We start from the raw sequence: 26,702 nt of genomic DNA on the forward strand, positions 1-26,702 counted from the left end.
TGCGGTGTGGAGCGTTTGTATGGTCTGTGCAGAGAGGAGAGAACAGGGATAGACAGACACATAGTTGACAGGCTACAGAAGAGGCTACGCTAATGCAAGGAGATTGGAATGACAAGTGGACTACACGTCTCGAATGTTCAGAAAGTTAAGCTTACGTAGCAAGAATCTTATTGACTAAAATGATTAAAATGATACAGTACTGCTGAAGTAGGCTAGCTGGCAGTGGCTGCGTTGTTGACTTTGTAGGCTAGCTGGCAGTGGCTGCGTTGTTGACACTACACTAATCAAGTCGTTCCGTTGAGTGTAATAGTTTCTACAGTGCTGCTATTCGGGGGCTAGCTGGCTAGCTAGCAGTGTTGATTACGTTACGTTGCGTTAAAAGAACGACAATAGCTGGCTAGCTAACCTAGAAAATCGCTCTAGACTACACAATTATCTTTGATACACAGACGGCTATGTAGCTAGCTATGTAGCTAGCTACGATCAAACAAATCAAAACGTTGTGCTGTAAAGAAATGAAATGAAAAATGTGATACTACCTGTGGAGCGAAGCGGAATGCGACCGGGTTGTTGAGTGCGGAAGTTCTATTCAGTAGACGTTGGCTAGCTGTTGGCTAGCTAGCAGTGTCTCCTACGTTAAGGACGACAAATAGCTGGCTAGCTAACCTCGGTAAATTAAGATAATCACTCTAAGACTACACGCTCTAAACTACACAATTATCTTGGATACGAAGACAGCAAAGACAACTATGTAGCTAGCTAACACTACACTAATCAAGTCGTTCAGTTGAGTGTAATAGTTTCTACAGTGCTGCTATTCGGTAGACGGTGGACGTTTGCTAGCTGGCTAGCTGCTGGGCAGATAGCAGTGTAGACTACGTTAGGACGACGAAATACGAAGTTGCAATAGAAGTGCTGACTGTTTCACTTTGTTGTCCTCTTTCTTTTCCTTTTTCTTCTGTCCTTCTTTTGTCCTTATTTTGTCTTCCTTTCTTCTGTTAACTAGATATTTTTTGTTGTTATTCTTTGTAAGCTAGCTAGCTTCTTCCAGGAGAGTCCCTAGCAACTGCTTAGCAACAAGTAAACAATTCTGCTAGCAATTCAGCTAGCTAAGATAACTGTACAATTTTATGAAAAATAGTTAATTTTTCAAAAGCCTGTCTTTTTTGGTTTGTTCCTTGTTTTGTCTTCTATTGAGTCTTGCAGTTTTCTCTTGATTTTGTCGATGTACTTCACTCTAAAGAACCATTTAAATCTCAATAAATACAGGAGCTCATTTTTCAGCAGCTGCTCAATTTAGAACTCCGGAACACTCTAAGACTCAAGAACTGTGAAAAAAAGAGTTTGCCCGTCAAGACCTGAATCCACTGGTAAATATGATAGATTTTTTGTTTCTTTCAGCTGTTATGCAAACCAGGTGTTAACAAGACTAAGTTGGCCAACATTAGATAGCTAGATGGCTTATAATGACACAAGACAAGAACATGATACAGGAGGCAGATGGTTTGAGCTCTGATATTTATTATTGTCCAAGGGGTAGGCAAAGGTTGGTCAGGGACAGGCAAGAGTTCACAACCAGGTCAGAGTCCAAAACGGTACAGGGCAGCAGGCAGGCTCGAGGTCAAGGGCAGACAGAATGGTCCGGCAGGTGGGCTCAAAGTCAAGACAGGCAAGTGTCAGAACCTGGAGGATGAGCAAAATCAGAGACTGGGCAAAAAAATAAAAAAATCAGGAGCTAGGAGAAAACTGCTGGCAAACAAAACGAACTGGCACAGACAGACAGAAAACACAGGTATTATTACACTGGGGATAATGGGGACGATGGGCAACACCTGGATGGGGTGGAGACAAGCACAAGGACAGGTGAAACAGATCAGGGTGTGACAGCTTGTAGTCTAGTGCGAGTTTCTCATTTTGGGGAAGCAATTTTTGTTCACCATAAAAATGCACCTTTTATAACAAAGGATTGCAGGCATGTATCATCGCATTTGCAGACTAATGTAAGCCTACTATTCCTACTGTGATGAGTAGATTGGATAGTCATAATTTAGGCTATTAATGAGCATATAGTGGCATAAGCCTATATCAGATGTTTCTTTCCGTTGCACTGGAAAATTGTGGCCTTTGATAAACATTTCATGAAATTCTTCTACACTTTAAATGACAATCTTTTTTGAATACGACAATAGACTAAACCTACTTTGCTGACACTGACAACAGATCAATAAAAACAACCTTGTTTTGAATTCAACCATGTCATCTAGGCCTACTGTATGATAAGGGGTGATGGCTAGAAGGGATTTTGTTTTATTTTAGCTAACTCTTAACCTAAGTCTCCTAACCTGCTACGAAAAGTAAAATCTGCAAAAACATCCATTTCTCCTTTCACTACTTTGTCCTTTTCCAGATAAGGAGACATCCCTCAGTTGTACAATGTGGTTGCCATATGCTGTGTTTTGGTCAATCTGAATGATTCTGTTGTGCCATTGTAGTAGAGAGCACCTTCACCTTGTCGTCATGACAAAAGTGCCCCCTTAAATCGTATGAATATATAAAATGTCATTTGGAACATGTATACTGAACAAAAATAAATGCAACATACAACAATTAACAATTTTACTGAGTTACAGTTCATATAAGGAAATCAATCAATTGGAATTTCATTAGGCCCTAAACAATGGATTCCAGGCTGCTGAGGGGAGGACAGCTCAAATGTTTGGAACTGAGTGAATGGAATGGCATCAAACATGGAAACCATGTGTTTGCTGTATTTGATACCATTCAGCTCCAGCCATTACCACGAGCCCATCCTTCCCAATTTAGGTGCCATAAACCTCTTGTGCTGGGAATACAGATATGCATCCGTTGGTCACAGATAAAGGTAAGGGCGCGGATCAGTAAACCAGCCAATATCTGGTATGACCACCATTTGACTCTTGCAGCATTACACCTCTCCTTCACATGGAGTTGATCAGGCTTGATTATGTAATGTTTTCCCAACTCCTCTTCAATGGCTGTGCGAAGTTGCTGGATATTGGCGGGAAATGGAACACTGACGTACACGTAGATCCAGAGCATCCCAAACATGCTCAATGGGTGACTTTTCTGGTGAGTATGCAGGGCATGGAAGAACTGGGACATTTTCAGCTTCCAGGAATTGTGTACAGATCCTTGGGACATGGAGCCGTGTATTACCATGCTGAAACACGAGATGATGGCGGAGGAATGGCACGACGATGGGCCTCAGGATCTCGTCAAGGTTTCTCTGCATTCAAATTGCCATAGATAAAATGCAATTGTGGTCGTAGACCGTAGCTTATGCCTGCCCATACCATAACCCCAGTGCCACCATGGGGCACTATGTTCACAACGTTGACATCAGCAAATGACTACCCCACACAACGCCATACACGTGTGCACGGAGGCATTGCAACTGCCCGTAAGGCAAATGCCATCATACTGTAGCTGTGGATCCCAACTCCGGTCCCAGTGTACCACCAACAGTAGACATTTTTATTGTAGCCCGAAACAAGCTCACCTGATTCAACTAATCAGGTTTGTCTGGGGTTGCAACACAAATGTGTGCTGTTGGGAAGGTACTCAAGGACTGGGGAAAAAAGTGACAATCAAAACTAATTGGAGAGCTTACAACTGAACAAAAAGCTAGTGTTTATTTGAGAATACAACACAAACGCAGACAAATTAGAGACCAATTCCCTTCCCCTCTTTATTGCGCTTGTTCATCTTGAATAATAGTTAACAATTAACCCTCTATTCTAAGACCTGTTTGGGGGGGGGATTATTTAGCTATTTGATTTTGAATGATTGGATGAAACACTGAATTTGGCATTACTGCAATTAGCCAACACATTGAATAGCATCTTAGTAACCAGTAGGCTATTAGTAAAGCATAATTTCAGTTAAACAAAAAAAGTCCATAACAGAGGTGGCCAACCTTGCTCCACTGATCCCTGATCTACTGGGTGAGCAGACTTCTATTCCAGCTCAGCAATGGCACACTTAATTATCAACTAATTTGGTTTGATAAATTGAATCAGGTGTTAGTGCTGGGCTGGAACAGAATCCAGCACACCCAGCAGGGTTTGACCTGATCCAGGTTAATATGTTTACGCATTGTGTGTGACTTTTTAAACTCCATTTTTGTTAACAAAATGTCCTAACATAGGTACGCGTATGACCCGTGTTATACAAGGATGCACCCATATTCTCTCAGGGCATTCATTGGGACATATTCCACTGCAGACAGGGTTTCATAGCTCTCTGTATCTGAGGACAGAAAATGTCACAAAGAAACAGGGTGCATTATACTCAAATTAGACAGCACTGAAAATGATGCTATATCTCTCTGTTCTCAGTTTTTCTCGCTAACTCTAGGGACTGGAACTGGAGAATATTTTCATAATGTCCTCAGACAAAGGTACCTGCACTATTCAGAGTAGCCTACTCTCTGTTCTCTGACAGCCGGAACGGCTAGCTAATAATTTCACCTTCTTCCACGGCTGTTCGCTAGCTACCTAGCTACAAATGCATTTTGAGTTACAATGATACATAAAGATAACTAGCTGATATGATGTTAGCTAGCTTGTGTTATTTAACTCAATTAGCTAGCTATACAGTATGTAAAGCTATCTAGCGAACATTACGTTCATAGCTGATTTGAGTTAGCCTGACCATTAAGTTCTTGTAGCTAGCTAGCTAGCTAATAATACATAGTTTCTTATTTTATAAATATATTTACTTACTTGAATAGGTTCTCCGACTGCTTACACTTGCTGGGTCCTTTAGGAAAAACTAAATAATGGGGTAATCTTCAACGTTTCTGGTGGTAGCAAGCCATGTGGACGATTGGAGGACTTCTGCCAGACTGACACTGGTCTTCCAACATGGCGCCTGGTGTGGTCCTAGGTGATTTGTGATACAGCCTCAAGCCCTCTATAACGTTACAGTTAAAGTAGTTTTGATAGCTGACGTTAACCGTCTCAATGCTTCTTTTTGTCTTTCAAGAGTTGTGACCGGTGATTGAATTAGCAAGTTCACTGTTAGACATGTAGCTACAGTAGATGTTGCAATATATTGGGAAAGTCCCAACTGATAGTGTTTCTAGATAATACTGCAACAAGTCTACACAATATTCTGCATAATGATAGTGAACCTACACAGTACACCATAATGTGACAGATACAATTAGCTTTCCAGTGGGCATTGCGAGAGAATTCCTAACAACGTAATCTATGTTTCCAATGATTTGATTAATGCCTAGAAGTGCCCATAATGTTGTCATTCAATAAGGCTTCCAAGTTGAATTTGTATAATAGATCATCAAAGGTCTAAAGCTAACTATTTGTACATTTGCCTCGTGTTTCTGTGTCAGACAGACTGGCGGTGTTGTGCGAGTACATCCTTCAGTTTGGAAAATAAAATGGCAAGTCTTTCCGGTGGCTTCTGGAGAATGATTTTGGATAGACCTTGTACCTCCAAGAAGGTTGAACAGGAGGGTAAGACTAGAAAGTTCAACCCAGTGGGTGACAAAAATGACATCCTAATGTCCTTCCTCCAGTACTTGAGGAGCTTTCAAGAGATTGAGGACCATCTGAAGTACAAGTCACTAAGACCAGCTACACCTGTCGTGACCTCAGAGGATGAGAACTTTGTTGGTTTTGGGAAATAGTCCAAAAACACCTGGAGGGAAATATGGAACACCAGGGCTGATGGTTATGCTAGCACTATCCTTAGTCAGAAGTGTGTCAGGCACATATTCACTAACTACAGCAGTCCCTGTTGAAAAAGCAACGCCAGGTAACAACTGCCCCTATTCCACCTCCAACATCATCTGGCATGGAAGCCCCAACCCCAACAGCCACCTCGACCCTTGCCTATGATCTTCCAGGTCAGTTGGTAACAAAAATATAGAAAACTATTGGTTTACTTTAATATGACATGCTGTTTGTAATGACGTCTTTGTTTCATTTCACAGTAATGGATGAGGATTTGGAAAAGGAGATGTTGGGTTTGTCCCCATCTATATTCCAGACCTAGCTGAGTGAGTGTACTAATACTTTATACTCATGCCAATCATGTCCAGATTGGTAATTTATTTAACTGTATCTACTGCAATGATAAATGCACATGTTAACTGTGATTTCAGGTACCAGCAGCAGCCGTTGGAGCCCCAGCTTACCCTAGATCTTACATTACAGAATGTGAGGCCCCCTGCCCCTACCAGAGCATGCAAAAAGTACTGGTTTGCTGACAAACCTCAGGGCGTTTCAGCAAAATCTTGCCAGCCTTCCTCTGCCTTCTTATGGTTATCTGCAAGACGGTGATGGATGAGCTGAGACGTTCCGGCAAGTCATCCAATGACATGGTCAACCAGGTGACAGGGACGATGCACCTGAAATATGAGGGTGCCCACCTGGCCTACCTGCTCAGTGTGCAGAACCACAGGGATGCTGAGGCGGGGCTGTATGGACAGAGGACCATCACAGGGCTCCTGAGACGGGAGAACTCACCTGCTCCGTTTGGAGGCTATGAAGATGCAGATAGATGGCTGGTGTGGAGTGTCTGTGTCTTCACACTACCTGACTGACTGCCTCCTACAAGAATACCAACAGCAGGAGCCAGCCCTCATCCAGCTCTACATGGCACCTTCGGACAGGTATTCAGGTCTGACCACACCCACGAAGTGGCCAGGAAGGTGACATTGTCATCTGGCACCATGTCATCCTATGTGATGATGAATGAGAACTGGATGATCCTGTCCTGGGTTATGCTGCAGTCGGAGAGTGAGCAGTCCCTGGAGGCTACCTAAGAGGACCAATCACTACAGCGCTGCTGGCATTGAGCTATTTAAGCTCTGAATATCATCTACCAAACCTAACAGGATTTATCCTGAACATATTTGCAATGTGTTTCCACAGTGGGAAAAGCAGAAGTATTTTATTTTTTGCTATGATCAGCTCATGAAAAATTGTTATGTCAATATTTTTTTTCTCTATGTGTAAATAGGGACTGCTGTGCTGCATTCTGAGTCCCGGACTCCCAGCCTCATGAGCACCTCCTGTGGGCTGCCTGAACGACCACAGAGGCTATAGTGGCAGAGGTCACATCTGAGAACTTGGCTAACAACTGTGCCTCACGGAGCAAGTTCAACAAGGACATCAATGTAAAACTGGACTTGTTCCACTGCATGCAATGGTTCACCAGAGAGAGTGTCTCAGAACACCATCCACTATATAGCTCCTTCTGCAAGTTCCTGTCCACAGCCTTCATGTAAACGGCTGTCTTGGGTGGAAGAAGGAGAGGACCAAAGCGCAGCGTGGTTAGTGTTCATCTTTTTAATAAACAACTGAACACTTCAAAAATACAAAGCAACAAAGTGACAACCGAAACAGTTCTATCTGGTGCAGACACACAAAGACTGAAAATAACCACCCACAAAACACATAGGAAAACAGTCTATATAAATATGGTTCTCAATCAGGGACAACGATAGACATCTGGCCTCTGATTGAGAACCATATCAGGCCAAACACAGAAATAGAAAAACTAACATAGACTGCCCACCCCAACTCACGCACTGACCATACAAAACAAAGGAATAAAGGTCAGAACGTGACACTTCACTGTGGCAGGCCAGGCAGACCTGGATAATCTGAAGGTCTACGCCTTCTATGGGATTGTCCCTGCTAACCCCACCAAGCAGCAAATCTGAAAACAGTCATTTCTTTACTTTGAGGTTTACTTTAAACGAAAGGCATATTTATGACAGTGTTGGAAAACAATCCTTTGTACAAATAAAACGCAATTCATTTACATTCAAATACTTTATTTTTATTTTTTAACATTAAAAAGACCTTAAACAACTATTCAGCATTGTTGCATGAAGAAATAAGTGTTGATTGGCTTTTATTGACCTACCTCACAAAATATGGATACATTGCTCTGAAGATGCACTCAGTTGTCCCCCGTACTGTATGTCACAGAAGCAAATGGCAGTTCAAATACTGAATTCAAATAGCAGTACATTTAGTTGTTAAATTGTGCACCCATATTTCCATGAAGCCACCGTAATTCAATCAATATAGGCTATGCAATATATGATTATTTTTCATGCCTCTCGTGTTCCATGAGTACAGCAAGCTAGCGGTCAGGCTGATCTTCAGCTAAATTTAGGCCCAAACGGATGGACTAAATACTATTTTGGGGTGAAATAACGGCTGTGACTGACGGAACTGATGTCGCCCATAATTTGACGTTGTGTGCTGAGTGGTTTAAAGATGTACCTACTGCTGAACCTCAGGTCAAAATTAATTCTGGCTATGCAGGTCCTGGAGATGTAAAGAGTGATTTCTGCCCTGGGAGAAAGCAGAAAGCTGTCAAGTCCTGTCTGGTGTGTCTGGAGTCTTACTGGGGCATTCCATCCAGGTTTGGCTCAAAGATAGATATGATCAGTGGCGATTTTAGTATGTAAATCTTGGTGTGGCGAAAAAAAGAAAAGTGGATTGCATGCCAGCAAAGCCACAACACAAAATGAATACATTAATTGCACTATAACGGTGACAAATGGTGCCCACAAACTGTTAGTGCCTACATAAAGCTGTCCCAAAAGCAGTCCCAACACCTTACAACTGCTACACCTGGCTATCAGTGGAGCCTTGTCTGACAGCAAAACAGTTCATTCAGACTCATTTACTGCCTTTAAAAAAATAGCTGATATGGCTGACTTGCTTAAACAAATGTGGTTTCTAATGACAATTGAAATGTAGAAACTATGGCATATGGGGACGACAAGCGGATAAGAGGCAAACTGTAATTTCAATTAAGACAATGAGCGAGCTAGGACAGACGTAACATTAGTCAATATAACTATTTGTTTAGCACTTTTGAAATGTACAGCGACAGAATTCAGAACATGAACCGTTCTGACAGTGCTCTCCCTGTACACCAAGTTAGAACCGTAGGATAAATAAAGGGGGCAAATAAGCAGACAATAAAAGCTCTTACAATATTCAATGATTACATTTCTCTAAAACAGGTTATGGGCTACAGTAGAACAGTAGGTGAAATTAAGAGGGGTAAATAGACCAAATTATTAGAGTGAGTCACATGGGCTACTAATATCTTACTACACAACATACACTTAGTATTACTTTCTTAGCTACAGTAAACATACCTCCCTGGCATATTACATCATTTTTGAAGCAGCATACAATACATTTTTGGTTAGCTTACTTGAACAGTAAGGTGGCGCGGCGGTCCTCTGAGTTAACAGTTGTTGTGAGCATGGCACAAATCGTGCTTCATTGACAGCATGGCCAATGTTGAATGTTTATCATTTTAAACTTGAAAAATAGCCCCTTAATCCCAGATTTGGGACCACACAGCCACTGTCACTGATTCCTTCCAAACCACTCATTGAATTTGCAATTTCCCACTTGTTGTCTAATGTTTATGTCCAATGGCCGACGAGCACCGATACATTTGATCTATAATTTCTCTTAATATTACAATGATTAAAAATGATTTGCCAGTAGACTTGATTCATGAGGATGACTGCTAGCTAAGATTGTGAAATTATGATGTTGACATGATCAGTCCAATCAAAGCTACTATAGATATAACGTGATTTGACGTCATTTTATTTGTGGTCAATGACCTTGAGCCTTCTTGAATGGTCACTTCTATGGCAGCAGCCGAAGGGCTAGAATTTTCAATGTCTTCTCTGACACTTGGCAGTGACGTAGAGTTCCCATGAGTGACATAACACTGAGCCAATCAAAGCGCAACATTCCATATTTTCTGCTGGCTTGTCCAACCACCACAGAAAACACTGAGCTATGCAGAAACACCTACATTTTGGAGCTGACTTACTCAAGAAAACCAACAAAGAGGCCATGTTTATATGCGGCTTTATTCAGTCAGTGATATATATTATTTTACATTGTTTGCAAACTGATGTGGGACATGCATTAATGCCAAAATAACATGCAAAACAGGCATGATGTTTAGATTAGGAATACAATTTCTTTACATCCATTTATGGATAATTAAAAATATAAACCTAAATATTTCAAAAGTGCCCTTTTTAAGGTTGTTGATTTTTCGACAATATAGTCTACGAGAACATCACATTTCCAGAGTGGGCTCTCTGCTGCTCTAGCACTGCATGTGGCAGCAAATCACCAAATTTGACTTTATTCCTATAGTAGCCTAGACCAGTGGTTCCCAACCTTTTTTGCTTACTGTACCACCAACTGAATTTTGCTCTGCCCGGAGTACCCCTGAAGTGCCCATCATGTGCATTTTACCAGTAAGATTATGGTCTCAAGTACCCCATGTGGATAGGCCAAGTACCATCAGGTCCTAGTACCCCTGGTTGGGAGCCACTGGCCTAGGCTATACGGCCAGCAGTCTGTGACAGTATGCCTTTTGATTCTAGCCATCCCGGATCCGGGATCGTGAATACAGCCTCAAGCTCATTACCATAACGCAACGTTAACTATTCATGAAAATCACAAATGATATGAAATAAATATATTTGCTCTCAAGCTTAGCCTTTTGTTAACAACACTGTCATCTCAGATTTTCAAAATATGCTTTTGAACCATAACTAAACAAGCATTTGTGTAAGAGTATTGATAGCCTAGCATAGCATTAAGCCTGGCATTCAGCATGCAACATTTTCACAAAAACAAGAAAAGCATTCAAATAAAATAATTTACCTTTGAAGAACTTCAGATGTTTTCAATGAGGATAGCAAATGTTCAGTTTTTACAAAAATATTATTTGTGTAGACAAATCGCTCCATTTTCTTCATCACGTTTGGGTAAGAAAAACCCCGAAAATTAAGTCATTACAACGCGATCTGTTTTCCAAATTAACTCCATAATATCGACAGAAACATGGCAAACGTTGTTTTGAATCAATCCTCAAGGTGTTTTTCACATATCTATCGATGATAAATCATTCGTGGCAGTTGACTTTCTCCTCTGAAGAAATGGAACGCGCATGGACCTAGATATTCCGCAATATTTCGACGCAGGACACCGGGCGGACACCTGGTAAATGTAGTCTCTTATGGTCAATCTTCCAATGATATGCCTACAAATACGTCACAATGGGAAACGACAGAAAGGGCAGGCTCATTCCTGGCGCATTCACAGCCATATAAGGAGACATTGGAACACAGGGCATTCACAATCTGGGGCATTTCCTGTATGAAATTTCATCTTGGTTTCGCTTGTAGCATTGGTTCTGGGGCACTCACAGATAATATCTTTGCAGTTTTGGAAATGTTTTATCTTTCCAAAGCTGTCAATTACATGCATAGTCGAGCATCTTTTCGTGACAAAATATCTTGTTTAAAACGGGAACGTTTTTTATCCAAAAATTAAAAGAGCGCCCCCTATCTCGAAGAAGTTAAGAACTGCCAATACACTCGTACATACAAGTCAAAGAAATACTACTGTTGAAGATGTGCTACTTTTAAATGGAGATGTTGTCATGGGTCTGCCCACTTTCCATCTCTAGCCTATAGTTAACCAGGTTCAGACCCATATCATGAACAGAGTTCCAAAGCAGGGTCAAATAACTTGGAATGACCCAAAACACTGAAGGGATAGCCAGGTAAGTCTGGCTATTCACCTGTATAACTACAAGCCAGGCCTGGGCAAAGGCCGGCCCGGGCGCCATATGCAGCCCAAAGACCTGGTTCAATACAGCCCGCAGAATCATGCACAGATCACATAAAGAATTTGTGATAGAAAAGTTTTGAAAAACGTATTTGTTGAGTACTCATCTTTGTGTAATGAGTTAACTCCCACCGCTTGCTTGACAGTTATTTTGAAGGCACGTATAAATAACAACTGCACGAGGACATTACATTTACATTACATTTAAGTCATTTAGCAGACGCTCTTATCCAGAGCGACTGACAGTGACTGACAGGCTGACACACACGTCATAGTTACACATTGTAGCTAGCTAGAAATTGCGCAAATAAAAATGTTTTTCAAAGATTTCAAAGGAAAGGAAAGTAGACAATGAATGTAGGGTGTTCCAGCAAGAGTGGACATCAAAATATTTCTTTATTGAAATATCAGGGAAAGCTGTGTGCTTAGTGTGCAAAGAGAGCATTGCTGTCTTGAAAGACTACAACTTGTCCTGACACTTCCAGATGAAGCATGCAGAGAAATATAGGAATATGTCTTCTGAGCAGAGGACAAGTACATCGAAATGTGTGGCTTTCTCAGTTGCAAAAGCATCAAGGACTTTTCACAAAACTGCATTCAGAAAACGGCAGAATTGCGAGAGCTAGCTATATACTGTCCCACAAAATTGCTAAACGTAGCAAGCCATTCGCTGAGGGCGAATTCATTAAATAATGTTTAATTGACTCAGCAGCAATACTTTGCCCTGATAAGAAAGAGCTGTTTGAAAATGTTTCCCTGTCAAGACGAACATCGCAGAGAATATGGAACAACAGTTGAAAGACGAGGTAAAGTTTCACCTGTTTCTCCTTGGCCCTGGATGAGAGCAGTGATGCACGTGACACGGCGCAGTTGTTGATATTCTTACGAGGCATAACCCCAGACTTTGAAATTACAGAGGAGCTTGCTTCAGTGCAGGCAATGAGGAGCACAACCACAGGGAAAGATTTATTGGAGGAGGTTAATAAGTGTGTGGCAAAGCTGGGACTGAGTTTTGAAAAGTTATCCAGTGTGACCACTGATGGGTGCCCAAACTTGACAGGAAAAATGTTGGCCTTTTGAAAAAGATACACGATCAAGTAGCTGAGCTGAACCCAGATCAGAAAATTATTTTCCTGCATTGCATTATTCTTCAGGAGATGCTTTGTAAATGTGTTCTGAAAATGAGCCATGTTGTGGATACAGTCACTAAAGTGATACATTTCATAAGAGCAAAATCTTTAAACCACAGACTGTCTCCACAGACTGTCTCTGTCTCACTGTTGGAAGAGACAGAGTTGGGTCATGCAGATCTCCCCTACCACACAAACGTGAGATGGCTGAGTTTGGGAAGGTGCTTAAAAGGGTGTGGGACCTGAAGTTGGAAATTGCTGAGTTTTTACAAATGAAAGGAAAATATGTGGATTTCCCTCAACTGCAAGATAAAGAATGGTTGGCCGATTTTGACTTCAGCGTGGACATCATGGCCCTCATGAATGAACTGATTTCCAAACTACAAGGGAAGCGTCTTTTGCACATCAGATGTACAGCCTTGTCAAAACCTTCAAAGGAAAATTACTCCTCCCGACCCGCCAAGTTGAAGCCAACAATCTCACCCACCTTCCGACGCTACTAGTCTATTCCTCATCAGATGACCAGTCGTTTTGAGGATTTCAACGTGTTGGAAAATGACATGCTGTTGGTTTCCTCTCCTTTCACCTTCAATGTGGATAACGCTCCCACTGACCTGCAACCTGAGCGTATCGATCTTCAGTCTGATGCAGTGATTGGAGAACTATTCAGAACAATGTCACTGACAAGATTCTATGCATCACTCGATGAACAAAAGTTTCCAAAGATTAGGAGTCATGCTCAGAAGGTGTTTGCACTGTTTGGGTCAACCTATATACATGAACAGACATTTTCAGTGATGAAATATGACAAGTCAAGGCACAGATCATCTCTCATTGACTCTCACCTCTCAGCAATCCTGCGCATAGCAACGTCAGAAACTATACCTGACTTCACTGCTCTAGTCAACGCCCAGAGATTTCACACCTCACACTGATTGAGTAGTTGAAATGTAATGTTGAGCTCTCTTTCTGTCTTGTGTTTTTGTGCATACCCATTCACAAGAGTTCTGCCCGTGGTGCTGAATGCAGTGCACTTTTCCCTCTGTGTAGTTCATTGCATGTTTAATAATGAAAATGCCTACCAAAAGGAGAACATGGATGTGTTTAATTTCTGTGCATGTTAAAAAAGTAAAATAAGTAGCATATCTGGATGTGATTTACAGTAGATATATCTGTCAACACAGTCATACACATGATGTATAATCCTGTAATGTCATTCTGGCCCGCTAATGGCAAAAATATATTCTAATGTGGTCCTCCATTGCAAATAATTGCCCAGGTCTGCTGTAAACCATACATCCTTCCATTTGTACTGCATTACTGCCCTACATATCTACCATATACATCAGCTTCAGGATACCAATATTATGACCTGTGAAAAACTATTTCAAGCGATCAATATCCTACTGATAAAATATGCATAGCCAAAATGAGGGGGCACCTGGATTTGAACCGGGGACCTCTTGATCTGCAGTCAAATGCTCTACCACTGAGCTATACCCCCGTTAACGATAAATCTTCACATTTAACAGTTTATGTAGTCTACACCACAATTGTCTATGGTGTTCTGATATTAATGGTGTTTTATGAGGAAAGGCAGAAAAAGCGAAAATATTTCTAAACACATCTACCACCACGGAAAATCTCAGATATGTTACAATGTAAATGCGTGGCAATGTAAATCGCGTCCATGACACCAAAGGAACATGTTCTCAATTTAACACTCGGTCGATCAAACCATTCTATGCGTTTGTCTAATTCCCCACAACATAATAGGGGGTAACACAATTCTGGTTTCTATATTTGTGTATTTATGTATGTAGCCTATTATGTACGTTTTTAATGGGGGTGGGGGTTACATGTCATTTTTGTCATTTTCTTCTCCAATAATGGTTAACACATGGCATCATTGTTCTCTGACTGGGCTTGTTTTTATTTCTTTGATGGTTATTTGCCTAGCTACTAGTACATGTTGAAACTACTGCAACGCCCTAGAACTTGGCACACTCATCCAGGATTGCAACTTCAGTAGGTCTCCCCCTAAACTACAAGTTGCGAATGACTTGAATACCATAACCATACTTGTGCCAATGTTGTTTATAACAGCAAATACAATACACATCTGCTGTACTCCTTATAAGGTTATTACGGAGCAAATAGTCTGCTTGACGGTTCTACATCATTACAGCGGTACCGCCTTCCCTCTCCGCTCTCCGAAAATAAGCCTCTCCCTCTCGCCTCACGACCGAGTTTTCATTTAATCAATTTCGTGAACGCGCGCGCCTAGTAAGAATTGTGCGCTGTCAAAAAAACTGACTATTGGAATTTAGAATATCTGCCGATTTAACTGACGCTATTTTGGATAGGTTCGCTTCAATAGGTCTACACCAGAATATTAATTTCATTGCGTCCCGTTATTTCTGAAAGAGGATTTTCCCTTTCGCCATGAATCCGTTATGTGGAAGATGCAGTAAAATGGTTTACCCCACGGAAAAAGTGAATTGTCTAGACAAGGTAAGGCATGATTCGGGCGCAATTTGGCCTACGCATATTCACAGAATAGAATAAACTATATTGAGGGAGTTGGCTATCTTCTTTGTGCAAGCGCATTTTGGGTGCATGGGTGGCTGCTGATAGAAGGGAAAAAAACAATGAATGATAAATGATCTAGTTGCACTAAGAGTTCACAAGTTTTGCTGTGTCAATGATAGCCTACATTCTGCCAATGTTTGTTTACATTATGCTTAGTCTTTTGGGGAAATGTACAATGGATGGGCTAGCCTATAATAACATTGTCTGATGTGGGTAGTATTGCTTATCTATCCAGCTCTGGCTAAATGTATCCAGTCCATATATAATAATACAATTTACTCCATGTTACGTTTTAATCCCCTGTTTGGGAGCTGATTCATGTTGTAATAGGCTGTAACATGCAATTACAACTGCAAGGTGTGCATGACGGGCTAGATATACATTCTCCTCTTTACATGACCAGTGAATTGGAAGCTCAACAAATCTCTATGTCCCTCTCTACATCCACAACATGGGGTTAATGACCCTGGTATTGTGAACAGTATGAACATAATGTTGTTGTTGTGTGTGTGTGTGTGTGTGTGTGTGTGTGTGTGTGTGTGTGTGTGTGTGTGTGTGTGTGTGTGTGTGTGTGTGTGTGTGTGTGTGTGTGTGTGTGTGTGTGTGTGTGTGTGTGTGTGTGTGTGTGTGTGTGTGTGTGTGTGTGTGTGTGTGTGTGTGTGAAGCTCATTGTATTTGTCATAGCCCTGCCCAAGAGCATATCATGTCTATTTTCAAACCCTTGAGGTTTGTGTATCTACCAGATATGATTTTTGGCTATTGATTTTTGGTTATCTCTCTCTTTCTCTCTGTGTGTGTGTGTGTGTGTGTGTGTGTGTGTGTGTGTGTGTGTGTGTGTGTGTGTGTGTGTGTGTGTGTGTGTGTGTGTGTGTGTGTGTGTGTGTGTGTGTGTGTGTGTGTGTGTGTGTGTGTGTGTGTGTGTGTGTGTGTGTGTGTGTGTGTGTGTGTGTGTGTGTGTGTGTGTGTGTGAAATCTGGAACGTTGAAAGCACAAAAATCCCTCCAAATATATTTTACACTTGCTTTACGGATTTCTTCTGAATCAAGTCTGAAAACTCAATTTCCCATGTCACCCCACTCCGAGTCCACACGGGTCAGGAGGATATGGTGGTTTTGTGAGTCATGGAACGGTGGTGCAGCTGTGCTTTAATGTTAGAAGAATGGAATTTTCCCATGCTGTCATTGTAGATTACATGTAATTTGCCATTACACTTGGATTTGCTTTTCCCATGGGACAAACATTCCAACAGTCATAGATTTAGTCATACTCGAGTTGTGACACTAGTCCTAAATCATGTAACTGAGCTATTTACCCTCATATTCCCCCTCTCTCCCTGCTCCCTGTCTCCTTCCATCTCTCTACCCCGTCCTTCCATCTTTCTCTCTCTCCACCCGTCCATATCTCTCCCTCCATCTCTTTCTCTCCATCCATTCTTCACAGTACTGGCATAAAGGATGTTTCAGCTGTGAGGTGTGCAAATTGACCCTTAACATGAAGAATTACCAAGGCTTCGACAAGAAACCCTACTGCAGTATGTGAGTATATCACACAGCATACAATTGATATTATCGTCCATGCTTGTATCTGTCTGGCAGGCACTGCAAGCACGTTGTCTGGTGTGCTAGGTGCTTTTCATTTGAATTTCCGTTCATGCAGGCAGACAATGATCCCTCCAACTACACTACAATGTGCTACGGGAATGACAAGACAGTAGGGCTATTGTCATGTCATTGGAAAGGTGATATAGAGAAGTGGGACTAGGCAGACAGACAGACAGACGGGCGAAGGGAGGGAGGAACAGAGACAGAGACAGAGACAAATCTGTCAGTTGTCTGACAAGTCTTACATTTTCTCCCACACTCCCCTATGGTGACTAGATCAAATTAACCAAGAAAGGATTGTGGCACAGGATGTATGACAGGGTGCAGTTGGCAAACTGACAAACACACACAGACATGCTGCGTGTCCATCTGTGTGTGTATGTGTGTACTCACAGTAGTGTGTGTGTGGTGGGATTACCTGCTAATCCAGGATGTATTTTATCTGTGTGCACACACCCTTCTCCAGATGGGGGCATTATAGGAGGGCCTTCTTAACATAGATTACCTTAGCTTCAACCACCCAAGTTTAGTTTGGTCAGTGCTCTGGAAAGGCCCAAAAATTCCACTGAAAATCAATTGACAGTGGCAAAAAAAAGCCCTAGAAGTTCGAAAGAAATGTACATTCTTATCCTGCGTACGCCTCTTCACATCCTGCTCTAATATCTCTCCTCTTTGGCTCTTTGTTGCAGGCACTACCCGAAGAGCTCCTTCACCTCCGTGATTGACACCCCAGAGAACCTGCGACTCAAACAGCAGAGCATGTTGAACAGCCAGGTTAGAACACAGATACTACTGAACTGTAAATGGCCAGTTTCCTAGACAAAGAGTCAACCTAGTCCTGGACTAAAAAGCACAAAGTACTTTCAATGGAGATTGTCCATTGAAAAAGGGGTTTTGTTTGTGGTCCAGGACACTATCTGTGTGAAACTTGCCTATCTGTGTGTATATACCCATATAATTTATAATTTATTTTACCTTTATTTAACTAGGCAAGTCAGTGAAGAACAAATTCTTTTTTTACAATGACGGCCTACCTCCACGGCCAATTGTGCGCCGCCTTACGGGACTCCCGATCACGGCCGGTTGTGACACAGCCTGGAAACAAACCAGGGTCTGTAGTGACGCCTCTAGCACTGCAATACAGTGCCTTAGACCGCTGTGCCACTCGGGAGGTATAAGCATTTATAAGAGTGCGAAGGCCCTCAAATCAACATCTAGGGCCTCTTTAACCAAATTGAAGTTGAAACCAATTTATTTTAGGCTAGGAATCAAAGACAACCCAGATTCACATTCCTGTGCCCAGAGATAGACTTCTAAATCCTGCCTGCATTAGACCTTACCTAGCAGGGCTCACACCCACTTGGTGTCGTACTGTAACCTCTCTCTAACCTTTTTTCCTCCCGTCATTGCTACCCAGGTACCATAGTAATCTTTCTTTAATCCTGTGGCATGACCTCTTCTATCTTCCTTTTCCTCTCTCTATCTCCATCTCTTACTCCGTCACTCAGTTAAGACAGATTGAACCCAACTCTCCACCCCGCTGTCATGACAATTGGATTCCTTCTACAACTGATGAATCCTTCTTTACCCTCCTTAGAAACTAACACACACACACTCACACAGACACATACACACACACTTTGCATGGCCCAATTTGAACTCACATATTAGTAATGAGGCCATGGAAACACACACGCACACACAAACACATACTTTATCTATCCAGCAATTACCAACATAGGCAATGCAGACACCCTACTGCAAAAGGTTACCAAGCTAGGGGTGGAGATAAAGTTTCCTGGGGGGTTTCCGGAGCCTTGCGTGATTTGAGGGGTAAAAAAAATATCCTTATTAAATCAACCAATGTATAATGAGGAATATCTCTGCAATGCTTTTTAGGCTAGAAACAACCAACCATAAACTGCATAAGAAAGACACGATCCTGTTGCACATAGGGATATCCTCGGTTTGACATTCAGAGGCTGAGCTACAACCTTCAGTTGTCACAAATATTTGTTGCCATCAATTGAGCTATTCACTTTCTGAAAATTACACAAAACCATAGAGCATTTTGCTACTTTGATAGTCCACGGTGTTCTGAATAAGAGGTTAAAATGGCTTACAATGCAATATTACTTATTGGCAGGGAGATAACCTCAAATGAGCGAGACTTGATTTTTCCCATCATTATTATCATGAAATAGCATACACAACAAGAGATGTCATGCTAAACCAGGTAAAATTGCCGGAAATTTGCTTTAAATTAGCAAACATTTCCTAGTGCTTCAAGGAATTTCTCAAATGTAAAGTTTAGTTGGGAACCCCTGTAAAAAAGGTTGGGAACCCCTGTGGGGCCAATGTGATCATGGAGTCACATGCATTTAAAAATTAAAAAATTAAATGCAATCTTTATTTAACTAGTCAAGTCAGTTAAGAACAAATTCTTATTTTACATTTAACATTTACATTTAAGTCATTTAGCAGACGCTCTTATCCAGAGTGACTTACAAATTGGACTAATATGGAACACAGTTTATTATAAAAGCTAAAATGTTGATACGAATACCTGAAACTACTAAGTATTTTGTTGAATTTTAGGTTTCTACATTGTGAAAGCACTATTATCCGATTGAGATGCATTACATTGAAAACGTCTTTAACATCAGGTTTGTGATAATGATATGCAAGAGATCTGTCATTCATTCACCATCTGCTATGATATGATCCACTGAAGTATAATAAGAACTGGAGACTGTGTCCAAGATGTCCGACCATTGTTTGCATGGTAATCTACTCACGTTCACATACGCAGATTCAGATTCATGGACTGTCTATATCCAGGTTGCATCCGGTTTAGATGGACTAACATCACACTGCACTCAGTGTGCACAGGAGCACAACAACATCATCACTTCATCCAAAAACATGGCAGGCAGATGAATATGTAAGGAATAATCAAGAAGCCACTGTGTTCGGCCTCCCAGGTGGCCCAGTGGTTAAGGGCGCTGTACTGCAGCGCCAGCTGTGCCACCAGAGACTCTGGGTTCGCGCCCAGGCTCTGTCGTAACCGGCTGTGACCGGGAGGTCTGTGGGGCGACGCAAATTTGGCCTAGCGTCGTCCGCGTTAGAGAGGGTTTGGCGGTAGGAAAATCCTTGTCTCATCGCGCACCAGCGACTTCCTGTGGCGGAGCGGGCGCAGTGCGCGCTAACCAAGGTTGCCAGGTGCACGGTGCTTCCTCCGACACATTGGTGCGGCTGGCTTCCGGGTTGGATGGCGCTGTGTTAAGAAGCAGTGCGGCTTAGTTGGGTTGTGTATTGGAGGACGCATGACTTTCAACCTTCGTCTCTCCCGAGCCCGAACGGGAGTTGTAGCGATGAGACAAGATAGTAGCTACTAAAACAATTGGATACCACAAAACTGGAGAGAAAAAGGGGTAAAAAAATTTAGTATATATATTTTTTTAAAGTCCTGTGTTCTATAGAAAATAATGAATGACGTAGATGTGTTCCACGACGTGCTAGCGGAGTGAAACTGACCTTCTACAGAGTTGCATTATTTTCCAGACAATGTACAGAGCTGCTAGTTATCCTTTTTATACCATGGTGCTAGTAATGTGTTCAACATCCACTGAAATAGCTTGCAAGTTCACTAGATAACTACAGTAGCTGCCGTGGTAACCAAACAAAAGACACTTGCTAGTTTTGTTAACCAAACCATCAGTCCTAGCTTGCCATTATGAACATTGAATTACAAAAGGTCAATGTTTTCAATTCGACTTTTGCGTTCAAAAGCAGCTCAAACATAGGACAAGTAAGAATGCACTTTAGCCATTGAATTCTACCGTGCAAATATACTGTACATTCTAGGAAAATAATGCACACTCTAGAATGCCCTTCAAGCCAATCAGAAACAAGTATTCAACAATGCCATGGTCTTCGGTTGTGAGTGATGGGAGAAAAAAAAAAAAAAAAAAAAAAAATTGGCCTCAGCGACAATTATTTAAATAATTAAATTGATGTTTTGTGCAAAGAAAGAAAAAAAAAAAAATTTACAATGACAGCCTACCCCGTCACTGTATATGCACACTCTCATGTGGCAATGAACCAAAACTCACACACTGGCTTTCCTTCCCTATTCATACCTCTGATGCAATGCGACTAGATTAAGCAAATGACTGTACTGAGTGCACAAAACATTATGAACACCTGCTCTTTCAATGACATAGACTGACCAAGTGAATCGAGCTGAAAGCTGTGATCCCTTATTGATGTCACCTGTTAAATCCACTTCAATCCGTGTAGACGAAGGGGAGGAGACAGGCAATAGAATGATTTCGAAGCTTTGAGACAGTTGAGACATGGATTGTGTATGTGTGCCATTCAGAGGGTGAATGGGCAAGACGAAAGATTTAAGTGCCTTTGTGCAGGGGATGGTAGTAGGTGCCAGGTCCAACGGTTTGTGTCAAGAGCTGCTGAGAACTGAAGAGCTGCTGGGCTTGTCATGCTCAACAGTTTCTGTGTGTATGAAGAATGGTTACCCATCAAAGGGACATCCAGCCAATTTGACACAACTGTGGGAAGCATTGGAGTCAACATGGGCAAGCAAACCTGTGGAACACTTTCAACACCTTGTAGAGTCCGTGCCTGACGAATTGAGGCTGTTCTGGGGGCAAAAGGGGGCCCGGAGGGGGTGCAACTCAATATTAGGAAGGTGTTCTTAATGTTTTGTACACTCAGTGTACATTACCAGGAACAAAGATTATCCAGTCCAAGATGAACAATCCAATACAGAATCTCTTGTGCATAATAACTCATTATCCTTTATGCATGTAGTTATAGCTTAAAGTGTATTATGCATAGCTAATAAGGCTCTGTGGATGTGTTTATAATGCATTATGAAGAAGGTATTCATAAGAAGTGTTACCTATAACTCTTCCCTAAAACAATAGTCATGGATAAGGCTGGTCTTATCTTTTCACTTGTTGTATGACATCACATGTTATGTATGTTTCTGACATATGTACCAAGATGATTAAATAAACCTAAACCTATTACTAGCCACGCTGATACCAGTAAAGCCTACCCACAGCCACAAAATGGTAGTCAAAGGCTTTAAGGTCAACCCCCCCCATCGCTAAAGACCCCATGTTCTGCTTGTCTTCCTCTATCACTATCTGTTCCTTTTTCTGTTCCTTTCTTTCTCCTTCTATCTCTCGTTTCTGCCGAGGAAGAACGGGAGTATGTTTTGTGTGTTTTTAGGTTAGCAGCCACTGTGCACACATAGCTGTACAGTATGTTTAGTGTTAATGGAAATATTAAGTGGGCAGAGTTACATGCAATTCTTCCCACTACCATAGATGTTAAAGGTCCAATGCAGCTGTTTTTGTATCAATATCAAATCCATTTTTGGGTGACAATTAAGTACCTTACTGTGTTGTTATCAATTAAAATCATCAAAAATAAACAAAAATAGCTTCTTAGCAAAGAGCAATTTCTCAAGCTACAATTTTGCTAGGACTGTCTGGAGGTGGGGAGCTGAAAACTGAAAACTGAAAACAACCTGCTATTGGCAAAGAGGTTTTGAACCAGATCCTATTAATTTACTGATTCCTAATCCAATGTTTGGAACTAACAGCTCTTACACTAAAGGGGCATTATCATCCTTTTCACAATTTCACAGTATTATTCCAACCACATAGTGTGGAAATATATATGAGTTTTTGACTGCACTGGGCCTTTAATGACAGTAGATACAGCCATATCTCAAAGAGTAGCAATTCACATTTAATTAAGTGAAAAAAAATGCCTCGTCTGTCAATTTGGTAACACTTTTAGGGGAAGGTTTGACAAAAGGGAAATGTTAATGTAATGTTAAACAATATTCATGTTTAGTAACTTCTTAGAATCTTCCTATTGTAGGAGGGTACTTTCTGTAAACACGGTATGGTCCTTTCCCCCTCACTCTCACTCACACGAGCAAGGCCTTTTTATTGTTCATAAAGCATAACCATAAAAGTCGATGCACCCCTGCTCTCCCTCACTGAGAAAGCATATTCCTCATAGCATAGCAAGCACATGACTCACATCTCTGTGTGTGTGTGTGTGTGTGTGTGTGTGTGTGTGTGTGTGTGTGTGTGTGTGTGTGTGTGTGTGTGTGTGTGTGTGTGTGTGTGTGTGTGCGTGCGTGCGTGCGTGCGTGCGTGCGTGCGTGCGTGCGTGCGTGCGTGCGTGCGTGCGTGCGTGCGTGCGCGCACGCATGTGTGTGTGTGTGGCAAGGAGGAGTTCTCTCTTCTCTGCTATGGGTTGTTGTTAATGACTTTAGTACTTGTGGCTCCCAGCAGTTGGAGGCTTTAAAATTACGGGGGGTGTCTGTGGATCCGAATTCTTTGGAACCTTCTTCCTGACAGCTAAAAGTTCGAAGCTTCTCCGCATGTGCCAAATTCTCCACTATATGCACAGTTTCTGCTCTACTCGTTCGGGGTGCCTAGAACAGGCTACTCTGGTGAATCTCAGTGAGGAATGGAGAATGGTGCTATTAAGTAGGGCTGTTGCGACGACCGTATTAACGCCACACCGGCAGTCATGAGTCAAAATTCCATGTGACCGTTGAGTCATGGTAATCTCCTTTTATGTACACCGGACATGCTTTGATGGTACACAACTTGCTAACTAACATCAGGGCCTGGTACTCAGGGCTCTATTGTCCCTCTAACCACTCTGACATCAATGCAAATACAATCGAAAATCTTCAAACACATCATCAAAACAGTATCATGCTTTTAAAACTCACCTCAATGTGATGATCAATATGAAGAAAGAAGTTCAGCAGCAGGTTGAAACTGAGTGTAAAACATGGTCTTTGTGGATGTTGTTTCAATGAAATAGACAGCGCTTTCTAAGGTTACGATTAATTCAAAACATCAATACACGTTAGAGCATAATTCTTAGGCATATGAGCCCAAGCCTCAAAGGCTTACAGTTAGCCTACAATTATAGTGAATTTGTATTTGATTTTGAACAGCCTAGTAATAGGGCATTTTTATATTTTCATAATTCATTGGGTGACACATTACCTCTAGCTATACAGAGTATCTCACCACCATGCGTTTCCATCTACTCCTCCTCTCTTCTTTATTCCTTTCTCGAGCGTGTAGAGGGGCAGTCAACAGTTTAGTGAAATATATTTTGTTGCGAAAACATGTTACTATCAATGTTCCCGAACAGATTTCAGAGATTTCACATGGTTTCTCAAATGAAGCACTGGGTAGCTGTAGAAACAGGGTTGGAGAGCTCACGGCGCAATGAGAGCATGCTCCTCAAACAGGGGTTGATGCATGGAGTTAAATTAGTGTTCTTATACTTAGTTATCAGCTGCTCATATTAAGCACAGCTCCACTATAAAACCGAGTGTTGCCTTCATTCGCTATTCGAGTGCATACAGACTACATGTCTTTTCCCCCTGCCCCTGTTCCTGCCAATTTGATAAAGGGCCATTGAAAATCTAAACTAATTTGACATATTAATAAAGACAATATTACATTGAGAATATGGGTGAAGGGTGAGTGAACATGGGTGAAGATATGATAACTTGATGAAAGTGAGGCAAGCTTTTTTTTTTTTTTTACTTTCTCAAATCATCAAGAGCCTGTATTCGTATCATGTAGCCCGTATATGTTTTGATTTCTAAGACATTGTTAGGCTTGTATCATTCACAATTATAGTTGGCAAATAACTCTAAATCTAGCGTATAGGACCTGTAACAAATGATCACATTAACGCTCAACATAGCCACTTCATATGCGCCCTCGCTCCAGAATGGGAAAAATATCCTTTCTATTTTATTCAGCTAAGTTCAATTATATACTTATTACTATAAAATCATATAATATATATATAATGGCACAGGACATATATTGTCAGCTAAATTAACAAGCCTACAGCCTATGGCATGGAGCATAGCCAGATAACATACATTAGGCCAACTCAAATTCTGTTCTTATGTAATATATTTTCTTCATATCATGTTTCTTTAGACCAATTTTGCACGCCCAATTTTTCAGTTTTTGATTTGTTAAAAAATGTTTGAAATATCCAATAAATGTCGTTCCACTTCATAATTGTGTCCCACTTGTTGTTGATTCTTCACAAAAAAATACAGTTTTATATCTTTATGTTTGAAGCCTGAAATGTGGCAAAAGGTCGCAAAGTTCAAGGGGGCCGAATACTTTCGCAAGGCACTGTATATATACACTACATGACCAACATCTCTTTCCAAAATCATAGGCATTAATATGGAGTTGGTCCCCCTTTTGCTGCTATAACAGCCTCCACTCTTCTGGGAAGGCTTTCCACTAGATGTTGGAACATTGCCGCGAGGATTTGCTTCCATAGTGACATCGGGCACTGATGTTGGGCGATTCGGGCCTGGCTCGCAGTCTGTGTTCCAATTCATCCCAAAGGTGTTTGATGGGGTTGAAGTCTTCCACACTGATCTCAAAACCATTTCTATATGGACCTCGCTTTGTACACGGGGACATTGTCATGCTGAAAGAGGAAAGGGCCTTCCGCAAACTGTTGCCACAAAGTTGGAAGCACAGAATCATCTAAAATGTCATTGTATGCTGTAGCGTTAAAATGTCCCTTCACTGGAACTAAGAGGCCTTGCCCGAACCATGAAAAACAGCCCCAGATCATTATTCCTCCTCCACCAAACTTTCCAGTTGGCACTATGCATTGGGACAGATAGCATTCTCCTGGCATCCACCAAACGCAGATTAGTCCGTCGGACTGCCAGATGGTGAAATGTGATTCATCACTCCAGAGATTGCGTTTCCACTGCTCCAGAGTCCAATGGCTGTGAGCTTTACACCCCTCCAGCCGACGCATGGCATAATGCATGGTGATCTTAGGCTTGTTTGCAGCTGCTCGGCCATGGAAACCCATTTCATGAAGATCCCGGTGAACTGTTATTGTGCTGAAGTTGCTTCCAGAGGCAGTTTGGAACTCGATAGTGAGTGTTGCAACCGAGAACAGACGGTTTTTACGTGCTATGCACTTCAGCACTCAGCAGTCCTGTTCTTTGTGCTTGTGTGGCCTACCACTTTGTGGCTGAGTCGTTGTTGCTCCTAGACGATTCCACTTTAAAATAACAGCACTTACAGTTGACCGGGGCAGCTCTAGCAGGACAGAAATTTGACAAATTGACTTGTTGGAAATGTGGCATCCTATGATGGTGCCATGTTGAAAGTCACTGAGCTCTTCAGTAAGGCCATTCTACTGCCAATGTTTTTCTATGTAGATTGCATGCTCGATATGAGCATCCCTGCCCTAAATTGTACATATGCACTAAGATTGTACAGCAAACTAAGCTTATTACATCTGCCACTGCTATTGATATACTGTACAAAATTTGAAGTTGAGTCAAATAACAAAAAATCAAGGCAATCAGCTACAACTGTTATGCAGGTGAGTGAGGACCCAAAAGCGATATAACGGAAACAGAGTCTTTTAATGTCCAAACAGGGAAAACATAAATCCTCAATCATTACAGGGGAAGTCCAAACAGGGAAAACACAAATCCTCTAGTTTAACAGGAGAGTCCCCCTTCTAGTTGTTGAGGAGAGTTGCAGGGCTAGCGGCAACAGACTGCAGGTCCCTTCGGGTAGGCG

The 26,702-nt window shown here is 41.7% G+C and overlaps 1 protein-coding gene, 1 non-coding gene and 1 pseudogene across 2 annotated transcripts in view; 2 read left to right on the top strand and 1 right to left on the bottom strand.

Moving 5' to 3' along the window:
* The first annotated feature begins 12,751 nt into the window (after window positions 1-12,751).
* LOC124047642 lies at window positions 12,752-13,376 on the top strand (annotated as a pseudogene).
* An 897-nt stretch (window positions 13,377-14,273) lies between these two features.
* On the bottom strand, window positions 14,274-14,345 carry trnac-gca. The gene has a single exon. It is a non-coding gene; the product is annotated as a tRNA-Cys (tRNA).
* A 729-nt stretch (window positions 14,346-15,074) lies between these two features.
* LOC124048456 (LIM and SH3 domain protein 1-like) overlaps window positions 15,075-26,702 on the top strand; it is a 36,633-nt gene continuing 25,005 nt past the window's right edge. Inside the window, exons 1-3 of the mRNA XM_046369276.1 lie at window positions 15,075-15,355; window positions 16,874-16,968; window positions 17,724-17,808. Coding sequence (XP_046225232.1) covers window positions 15,287-15,355; window positions 16,874-16,968; window positions 17,724-17,808 — 249 coding nt within the window. The 5' untranslated portion in view covers window positions 15,075-15,286. The remainder of the gene's footprint in view (window positions 15,356-16,873; window positions 16,969-17,723; window positions 17,809-26,702) is intronic.

The sequence above is a fragment of the Oncorhynchus gorbuscha genome, linkage group LG11, assembly GCF_021184085.1.
Source record: "Oncorhynchus gorbuscha isolate QuinsamMale2020 ecotype Even-year linkage group LG11, OgorEven_v1.0, whole genome shotgun sequence".
Taxonomy (NCBI): domain Eukaryota; kingdom Metazoa; phylum Chordata; class Actinopteri; order Salmoniformes; family Salmonidae; genus Oncorhynchus; species Oncorhynchus gorbuscha.